Below are 11368 nucleotides of genomic sequence, written 5' to 3' on the forward strand. Positions count from 1 at the left end.
TATATATATATATATATATATATATATATATATATATATATATATATATATACACACATACATACATACATGCACACACATTTAGATACATATATAAGATGGAGGAATGAAAGAATATGAAGAAAGCTACTCATTTAAAAGTGATCATGATTATTTCCTTCTGCTCTCTCTGCACCATACCAACTTTCATTCTATTCTATTCTGATGTTGATGAAGAGTAGCACTTGCAACATTAATGTTCAGATATTCTGCCAACACTCACTCCTTCCATTTTAGCATTGCTCTCTGTCTTGGCCGAACGAGTTCTAGCCAAAGATGTCTGTTTCAAGCAATGAGTTGCCATCTTCAAGAGCAAAGAATGCTTGCTGTTTTTAATGTTACCTTTGTCTCCTCAGGTCAAGAAATTAGACTCCATTTCTCAATCTAGGTGTAGAGTCATTCAGAAAAGGCACGTTGGCATTATATACCAAGAACAACAGTGTTTACCTACGCTCCAGTTTGGATTTCGTCAGACACACTGCACTTGAATGTTATGCCGCTCTCAATTTGTCCACATGCGAAAAGATCTCCTAGTAAGTAATATCCACACTTAAGCCAAAAGGTTATACTTCTGAAAGCAGAAATTTACTCATGTACACCAAAAATGTCAGAAAACTGTGGCACAGGTGGGAGGAAAATTTGATACAGTGAGAGAGGGAAAAAAATGTTTCAAAACATTAAGTGAATCTTTTTTTTTTTTTTTTTTTTTTGTGGTAGGGGAGATTGAAAATGGAAATATTGAAATGTATGTTAAAAAGTCTAGCTGATGTGTATGGATTGGTGGCGGTGGTAGTGGTTGATGGTGGTGGTGGTGGTGGGAGGGACCTCGAACGCAGCTTGGTCCTTTGTCTTTAGCAGTGAGAGCCAAAAAAGATAGAGCTTTGAAAGTGATAAACGACTATTTTTTTTTTTTTCTTTTTGTTCAGAAGATAAAACAGGAAATGGCTTCTAGCTGTCAGCAATGAGTGAGCACAGAGAAATCAATCAAAATTGGTAACGTATGTGAAAGACATACACACACATATATATATATATACGCACATACATACACTCACTGGCCCACATACATACACACAAACATATGTACATGTGTACAAGTATATATAAGATTTGCATAAATATTTTTACATAAACACAGGGATTCATAGCAATTGGAAATTTAAGCCAAAAGCTCAGTTTCTTAAATATGGAGAAAAAAAAAAGAAAAGAAAATGAAATGAATTCATTTCATTAAAAGAAATAAACTCAAAATATATCTTTAAGAAAAATATCAACAAAATTTTCAATTTACTAAATATTATATTTCAAAAGTTTGTGATTTTTCTCAACGAAATGGAATTCAGAAATATTCTGAATTCAAACAAAATGTAAAAAAAAACAAAACAAAAAAACAAACAAACAAACAAAAACAAAACAAAATAAAAACAATAAAAAAAACAATGCTTTTTGGGAAATTTGGAAAATATTGTGTTTAATGAACATAGATTTTTACTGATATATTAAAATATTTTCATAATTTAAAATCTTAAAAAAAAAAGACATTTTTATGTAATTTTCTTTGTCTGTTTGCCCTTTTGAATAGTATATAATTGCCATTTAAAACCATCAGCTATCAATGATCTCATTTACTCCATAATTTACTAGCAGCAATAATTTGACACCTGATTTTAATTTTGTTTTCTTTTGAAAACAATTCATTTGGAAAGAATTTCTAAACAATTTGGGGAACAACAACTGTTCTAAATAATAGGGCAGCCCCTAGAAAACTTGAAATTAGGGGTCAGGATATGGGGATAAAACAAATTTTAATAAAAAAAATATTTTATTTTTGTCTTCAAAAAGAATCTATATGAAAATAGAGAAGAACAAATTTGAAAGAAACAAAATGTACCTTGATGGGACTTTTAATGCATGAAAAGGAAAGAAATTTTGTAAAGAAAAAAAATTTTTTTAATTAGCTTAAAAACTGGAGAAGGTTACCAACTGAGAGAAATTTTGAAAACATTGCAATGAGAAAAATAAATATTCTGAATTAAATTGTTGACAGAAAAAACACTTTAGTTGGGGAAGTATGAGCATCAATTCTTTGGTTTCAAATTAAGTAGAGCATTGGGGGTTTTGTTGAAATTTCTGATTTGTTTTCTTTTTTTCCTGGTATCTGAAGAATTGTCTAAACTTACATATGTAGAGAATTTGGGAAAAAAATGATATATGTGTATATAAACATAGACATTATATTAATTGATGGATATTGATCTTTGTAGATGTAAAAACCAATTGTTCTCAATATGGAACAAATGTGTTCACCTTTACCCTTTTGTTGTCAAATCTCCATTGAAATACATGGCTTTGCTTTCAATTAATTTTGAAAATAACAAAGAATTTTGTAAAATAACTATCACTAGGTTGAAGTTTGGAGCATAAAAATTAATATGAAATTTTCACACAAGCTTTTAATTTAGATCAGTTCAAAACAATGATTGGATATCATAGAACCAGAGATGCTCTCAGACAGTTTGGCATCAAAAGATTTAATATATGTCATTAAAATAACTAACAATTAAATGATTACTATTTTTGATAGACAATATGTTCCATCTATCATTCTTTTGGTTTTACTCACTTTCCTCTAAAACATCAAAAAAATAAGAAATAAAATATAGAAATATTTTGTTCCAAAGACTTTCTGGTAAGAAACAAGCCTGTAGTTACCATTTTCACATTTGTATGTCCTTTAGCGTTGAACTCTGAGTGAAGAAATCAAATTCGAAAGACTAACTGCAGAAAACTAGAAGGATATAAAACAATTGAACTCTTCCAATTGTTTAAACGAAAGTTGTACTGACAAATGGTAAATCCCTCAACTTCAGAGCTTGCCAAGTAAAGCAGAATTATAAAGGAATTATCTCTGGAAGTCTACCGACCCAGCAGCAGCAGCATCAAAGAGCAAGTAAGTCATTTGGCAAACATGACCACTGAAAGCAAGCAGAGAAAAGTAGGCTACACAATGGAACAACTGGGGTTTGTTTTTATATTTTATTTTCCAGCTGAAATATCACATTAAAAATAATCAGAATTAAGTTGCTAATCTACTATGGTACTAAAAAAAAACCCCCCAAAATTCTTTGTATGATAGGCGCAAAGTCAGTAATTTTGAGAGGAAAGAGCAAGTTGATTAGATAAACTCCAGTGCTTAGCTCGTACTTATTTGACCAACCCCAAAAGAATGAAAGACAAAGCTGACCGTGGCAGGATATGACCCAGAAGTAATGCTGCTAAGCATTTCGGCTGATGCACCAACAGTTCCACCAGCTCACTGTCTTCATGATAATAATTGTTTCAAACTTTGGCATGGGGAAGGTGAGGGCTAGTTGGTTTTATCAACCTTGGCATATTAACTGGCACTCTATTTTAATGACCCAGGAGGGGATGACAGGCAAACAACCTGGACAGGATTTGAACTCAGAAAACAGAGAGCTGAGAGAAATGCAGTAAATCATTTTGCCCAATGCATTAATGACTTAGCCAGCTTACTGCCTTAGTTATAGAAGTAGTAGTAATCCAACAACAAAAAAAATTCTCACTACTAAAGAACCATTATTGTTATTATTATTGCTGGAAGAATAGTTAGTGCCAGAAAGAATGCTTTGTGGCATTTGTTCCAGCTCTTTACATTCTGAGTTCAAATCCTGCTGAGGTCAACTTTGCCTTTCATCCTTTTGGATACCTGTCAAGTACTGGGGTTGGGGTTGATGGTATCAACTATCCCCGGTCACCCTTCTGCCTAAAACAGCAACAGTTAGAGGCAGTGAGCTGCCAGAATCATCAACAGATCAAACAAAACACATAGCAGCATGTTCTCTGCTTCTTGACAGCCTGAGTTCCAATGTTGCTGAGATCAACTTTCATCCTGCCAGGGTCAATAAACTAAAGTACCAACCAAGTAGAGGGTGCAGGTGTGGGTGGTTGATGGTAGTGACTAACATACACCCTCTAAAACTGCTGGACTTGGACCAAAAGCCGAAACAATTATTACTAGTATTATTATTATTAATATTGCTTAGCAGTATTGGTCTAAATTCCTAAGAATAACTTTAAAGTCTTCATAAATCATAGAGGATAAAAGTGGAATTTTCTTTCTAAATGTCGGAATGTTTAGGATTAATGGAGTTTTTCAAAGGAGACAAGGAAAGCAGCCAATATAAAAACTATGTGTGTGAGTGTATATATACATATATATCCATATATATATATATATATATATATATATATATATATATATATCCAACAATCTGCACTTGAATAGCTTACGAGAGAGAAATGGTTGTATGAAGGGGAGTATTGTGAAGTATTTTTGAGAAAAGAAATTATTTCTGTATTTCAAAATTAAGTCTAGAAGTTAAAAAATCTAATCATTGGAAACTGGCATGAAATTTTTCAAAGTTTGAAACCAGTTTTTTTAATCTTAAGTGTTGAAATGTAGAAGATACAATTGAAACAAGAAACATTCCTGACAATACTTTAAATTTCAAGGTCCATTAACCTCCACATTTTGTTGTTTAACACAACATTTTGATTGAAACTGTATTAAACACAACCAAAAAACGTGAGGTGAAAAGTCGAGAAAATCAAACTATTATCTATGGTTTCTCATTTTAGAATTTTCAACAAGGAACTCTACCTATTCCAACATTGCTTTGAGAATCACAGTGGATTTGAAACATATTTAGGGGAGTTTCTATCTAGTAATTTGGGAGAGCTAACAACTTTTGGCTACACCATGTTTTTGAAGCATCATTGATTTGAATTACAGTAAAAAAAAAAGTAAGCCACAAATTTAAAGAAATAAAAAAATAAAATTCAACAATGAAGTAATAACAAAACAAAGAAAACTAACAAAAAGAGAGGTGAGGGGGTGGAGGTTGCAGTTTGAGGGACATGCTTTTTCAATCTTTCCTCAAAACTGTTTTCAGTGAAGTTAAATGTTGCTTGAATTAAAACCTAGCATTTGTAAGTGAGGAGGCTGCTTTCTTTTGCATAGCTTCAGGTTTGAAGATCCAGAAAAATTAAAATCAAACTGATTTCTTTTGGCAATAAATATTCATTTGCTACAAATTCTTGTGCATGTTCATGCACATGTGTATGTGTGTATGTATATGTGTGTGTATGTATGTGTGGGCATGCATATGTGTGAAGCATATATTTACATCTAGACACATAGATGTGTATTTGTCCCACATAAGTGTATTCATGTGTATATGTGTAAGTGTGTGTGTGCATATATATACATGTGTGTATGTGTGTATACATATATGTATATATATATTCCGTTACTTAAATACATATAAACATACTCACACATATGAACATATATATACTGATACATAAACCAACACATCATACACGCAAACACACCTGAATATACACACACACTACATATATTCTAAGGAAACTTAAAACATGTATGTACAATGCTTTTTGATTTTTTTTTCTTATTTTACATACATTAACTAAATTCTTGAAGGATCACATATTATACATATGTATACATATTTCAAACATTAATTATATATAGATTATATAATATATATATATACACATAACTTCACATGTACCTCATTCAGGAATATGAAGTGTGGCACCAACACCTGCAGCATGCAAATTGCATATTGAATCTAACGAACATTTAGACCCTCTATATGCACTACACTTATACACATGTATCCTGGCTGCATATGTTCATGCAACCTATATATATATAGATATATATATATATATATATATATAAACATCCAACCTAGCATACATGCACATCCATACACACACTCATCTGTGTGCATGTGGATGTGTCTACCTATGCACACCCACACACACGTACAAACACATACATACACAAACACTAATATGAGTATGTGTGCATGTGTATATTATACATACATAATTCAATATATTACAATTTTAGAGTTGTTTTTTTCAACAAAGCATGATGTATAGAACTGTCGTGAGAAGGGAACAACATTCATAGAACTCTTACCAGTTAAGATGTGTTTTTATACAAGCTATAGATGCCTTTGCCTTTTCTTACACAAGAAAGTCATAGTTTCTTCATTCTTTCTGTTTTGGGGATAGGGGCTTGTTTCTTTGTTTGAAAATAAATGTATTCCCCGTAGCAATACAATTTACAGGAAATTACATTTTGTACACCAGAAGATAAAAAAAAATTTAAGAAATCACTTGAAATTTAATGAAAAGGTAAAGCATTTCATATGTGTGTATATATTTATGTGTGTGTGTTTGTGTGTGCACATATATGTTCATGTGTGTGTATATATATGTATATACATGCATGTATGTGAGTATATATATATATATATATATATATATATATACTCATCTATATATACATATACATACACACATATATATATATATATATATATATATATATATATATATATATATATATATATATATATATATATATCATGCAAACACACACATATACACACACACATATTTGCTGTTTTTGATGGTTGCAAAAACTAAGATTTAGACCCTGGCGCCATTTTTGAATACAATAACAAGATAAATAAACAGGTACTCTTGTAGAAATTAACCACAGACCATTATTCTAGGCAATTCTGAGCAGCTGTTAGAACACGATTACATAAGCATAATTCTTTAGTGAGAAATGTTAATATTGAGAAAGAGTCGGACTACGAGAATGAAAGATTTGCTTTTTTTTACTTAAAAAAAGGCATTAAAAAAAAATAATTTCACTTTGAAAATAACAGGAGAGTAAGTGATCTCCTTATCCTAAATTTTAAATATCTTTGTTAAGATTTAGTTCAAAAGATTTGAAAGTGCCTTTCTGGACTATTCTTTGTGTTTCTTTCTTTTTTTTTTCTTCTTGATTTTAGCTAGTTTATAACTAAATGGATATTTCTTTAGGGAAAAAAATGAAAATAAAAATCTTTAAAGATAAATTGACAAATAGATGGATAGTTAAATTAGATTAGATTAGATAGATAGATAGATAGACAGACAGACAGATAGATAGATAGATAGATAGATAGATAGATAGATGAGAGAGAGAGAGAGAGAGAGGGGAGTAAAATAATAAATCATAAATCTGGTTAAATGTTGGTGGGTCAGGGTTCAACTGAAACGACATTGAGTGGAGGTGAGCAGAGCCTGGCACCAATAACAACCTGTGCCATTGTCGAATTGCCAATAGCTGCCCTTTTTAAAAGAGATCACTGCTTAGCTATGCCAGTTAACACAATATAAAGCTTTATCTTGGACCAAAAAAAAAAAAAGATATTAGAAATTAAAAATATGATAAAATGGAGGCTTTTGAATTTGTTAGCTAATTTCCCCTGACAAATAATGATGATAATAATGATTAGAATAAAAATAACATAATTATTAGATGCTTAAATCTTTCCATTTTCTGAATACAAACAGATACACATCATGTGTATAATTTCAATCACACAGACACTCTTAACAAAAAACAAAAAATAAAGTGTGTGCACATGTGTGTGTGTGTGTGTGTCTATATATATATATACATATATATATAAACAATTATATTATTCTTAAGTGTATTGTAATGAAAGCACAAAAACTCAAATGCTGTGAGCAATTAAATTATGCCTTCCATAAAACTGGTGTCTAGATTTTGGATAAGAGTTCTTATAAATCCCATTTCCTTTCGCGTGTTCTCGAAAATTACTTTGGGGTCTTCACTTTCACATCGGAGACAGTTTGGAGCCATTACCATGGCAAGATTATTAACATCCATTTTAGTCACAGCAGCATTTTCAGAGGCAGCAAATACCTAGAAACAAGCAACAACAAAAAAGGTTAATCAAAATCAATAGGGTTTTAACCCATTTATGCTCATAAAATATTTCACTGTATTTAGATAAAACGTAATGGTAAGCTTTCATAATCTGGAAGAGTTAGGGCAGGATGCAACTGTTAGCTACGGGTGTTGACTACCTACAAAACATTTCATATGCTTAGTGAGAGGCTTCCTGGCGAGTTCATATCCAAACAAGTAGGAGCAGGTTTTGCATTGCGAAAATACAACCAGGGGTATATATGGGTTAAGGGACCCATACAAATACATAAAAACAAATCATTGTACTCTGCTTTAAAACCCCTTATTCGCTGCCGGCATTAGTTGGACGTAATTTGTTCGGAAGATTTCCAATGGCTGATGTCAAGAAAAGAGACAGCCCACCCCCTCAAATATGTGTGTGTGTATATACATACACACACACAAATATGATGGACTTTTTCAGTTTCCAACTACCAAATCCACTCACAAGGCTTTGGTTGGCCCCTGATATAATAGAAAATATTTGCCCAAGGTGTCATGCAGTGGAACTGAACTCAAAACTATGTGGTTGGGAAGCAAACTTCTTAACCACACAGCCATGGCACATCACAAATAAAAAAAAACTAACCCTAAAAACTCTACAGAATTGGAATAGAAAAGTCATTTGATTATTTATTTCCAAGAGGTATGATTCATAAAATTTCTCAAAAGTTGCCCCAAGATGAAGTAAATCTATTTCCAAAACATGGTTGAAGAAAAGAGAAAGAGGAAAACCAATTATTTACCTGTAAGAATCTGATTAAATAAGAGAGTACAAGTCGGTTAATCTCTGGAAGTCGGTTGACAACGGTGATTGCAGCTTCTGAGTTGTCATAATTCATTATACAGTCTTCGTAATAAGCTGCTGGTATTAAAGGTTCATAGAGTTCTCGATACCACAGCTTCAACAATGATGCAGGGACATGCGGATCTGGACAATCGGTGGGTGGAATCCACTGGTCACACCGGATCTTTAAGGCATTCACTTCATCAATATCACCAGGGACTCTGTGTGTGTGTGTGTGTGTGTGTGTGTGTGTGTGGAGTAAGAGAGAGAGAAAACAGATAAGAATATTTATAACAACTTAATTTTCAGTTTAAAAATTTAGAAAAATATATATATTCAAATACATAGTTTCACCAAATTCCAAACTACTCAGGCAAACATAAAAAAAAAGTGCTGCCCTAATGGATCCGTTTCATTAACCCTTTTGATACCAATTTACTTGGGACCGGCCCTGCTTTGATCACTTCAGCTTCATGTTATAAAGAAATTAAAATCAAAACCTTCCATTAAAATTTCATGTTAATTTGTTCCAAACATTACCTTAAATACTGGCAAAAGGTATTTTATTGAACTCTTCACTATTTTCAAAATTAATTGAAACAAAAGCAGCTTATTTCAACAGGGAGTATGATAACAAAAAAAGTTAAAAGATGGCTGATTAAGTCCATTTGAGGGCTAGAAAGTTGGTGTATGATGACTTTATGATACAAGAAGCTGTTGCAGATCCATTAGTAGAGATTACAAATGATTAGTGGACTTTGCGATGGAATGAAGAAGGCAGACGTTCACATGTGAGTGAAGGCAGAATGTAAAATCTTCTTCCAAGATGATCATCTGTTGCCAATTTGAACTCCTAATAGGTGAGCAGATGGTCTAAAATGCTTATCTGATTTGCTGTTTCCCCATTTGGGTGCAAAGGAATATGGTCTAGTGGCAAGGGTGCTGACCCCGCCATCATAAGGCCAGGATTTCAATTCATTATTTGAGCAGTACATTGTCTCCTTGGGCAAGGCACAGCATTTCACTATGTTCTAGTCTGCTCAGTTGTAAAAAATGAGTACGGCCCCTCTTTTTGCCCCCAGTTTTCACGTTCTCAATGTTTAACTAGATCAGGGGGTTGTCTATGCTTTCTGACAACCACAGAGAGATCTAGAACAACAGAAGATGTTATAACCAGGTCCATATTTATTTGGAGCAACAGCTATTTCACATTTATGTTAAACTAATCAAATGAGAGTTAATGATTAAATAAAATAAAGAAAAAAAACCCCAAAACGTGAAGAGTGGAAAGCTTGGGAGTATTCAGTACCTGAATATTCCTTCGGTTTGAGCACCGTTAAGTCGAAGCACCTCTTCCGAAAGAGTGGTCTGTATCCATGGTAACCTTCTTTCTGGGAACTTTTCTTTCTGCATCAACATCACATCCACAAGCACACTTCCAAACATTGATGGGTAAAATATGGATTTCTAAATTCCAAGGAGAAAAGGATAAATATATTTTATAAATCAAAAGGATTATCTTGTTCTTGATTTTAATCAGAATGCCAAGAAATTAGTACACAACATCATTTAACGTCTGGCTTCTAAGTTGGGATGTGTTGGACAAATTGGAGGACTGTGCCCTGTAACAACATCAACATTGGCATAGTTTCTGTGTCTGGATGCCCTTCCTAATGCCAACCATTTTACAGAGCAGAATGGGTGCGTCTTTACATGGAATTGACACTAGTGATGATCATCATGTAACTGTTTGGTTGTTGAGAAGATCAGCAAAAAAAGTACTAAATCCAGTGAGAGATAAGTATCATTTAATGAATACAGGAGCTATCCATGATCTACTTCAAGTTTCATGCTAGAATAGAACACTAATTAAGATGGCTTTCAATAATGTACTGTGCACAATATGGCAATCATTTAAATGTGATGAAGAATATAATTGGTTGGTTGCATTCTTGAGGAAGCCAGATCTTTGGCATGCAAAAACTGCATTGTGATGGACACCAACAGAAAGTAACGTGTGAAAGATCACAGGTCTTGCAGCATGATAGAAACTTCCAAGAGGACCTGAAGGTAATCAACAGAAGACATAAGGAAAACATGCAAGAGCAATGCCCGGGGGGGGGGGGATGCCTGATGTGGAAACTTGCGTTGGATGATCCAAATCACACAAGCTTAAATGTTCAATTACAAGCATATCCAACATAAACAAAATAGCAGCACATGGTACACACATTATGTAGAGGACTTTCAATGCAATATAAAATACAAAACAAACTATTATACAAGGGACATGGAGCTACGCTCAACTGAGCAGAGAAAGAATGCAAGGAAAACAAACTAAACAAATAACAGCAACAATAATAATAATAATAATAATAATAGTAATAAAACAATAAAGTCAAACCTTAGATTGTTCAATTTCTTCAAGGGCAGGCTTACGAACTCCTTTCTTCGCACCAGTCTGCAGTGCTCGTTCTAAACGGCGTTGGCAATGACTAGCAAAATGACTCACAGGCACCTAAATTGTTAATTACGAATATATGTATATTAGAGAGAGAGAGAGAGAAAGAGTGTGTATGTATACACACACACTAATATATATATATATATATATATATGTATGTATATATATATATATATATATATATATATAT

General features: G+C 32.8%; 1 protein-coding gene across 8 annotated transcripts in view; it reads right to left on the minus strand.

Moving 5' to 3' along the window:
• Positions 1–671: 671 nt before the first annotated feature.
• Positions 672–11368, minus strand: part of LOC106867341 (rho GTPase-activating protein 39) — a 452309-nt gene continuing 441612 nt past the window's right edge. For all 8 annotated transcript variants that reach the window (XM_052966674.1, XM_052966678.1, XM_052966677.1 and 5 more), the window contains 4 exons: positions 11119–11232; positions 10024–10181; positions 8674–8935; positions 672–7882 (listed from right to left, as the gene is read on the minus strand). In XM_052966674.1, the coding sequence (XP_052822634.1) occupies positions 7688–7882; positions 8674–8935; positions 10024–10181; positions 11119–11232 (729 nt within the window). In that variant the 3' untranslated portion in view covers positions 672–7687. The remainder of the gene's footprint in view (positions 7883–8673; positions 8936–10023; positions 10182–11118; positions 11233–11368) is intronic.

The sequence above is a fragment of the Octopus bimaculoides genome, chromosome 3, assembly GCF_001194135.2.
Source record: "Octopus bimaculoides isolate UCB-OBI-ISO-001 chromosome 3, ASM119413v2, whole genome shotgun sequence".
NCBI classification, from domain to species: Eukaryota; Metazoa; Mollusca; class Cephalopoda; order Octopoda; family Octopodidae; genus Octopus; species Octopus bimaculoides.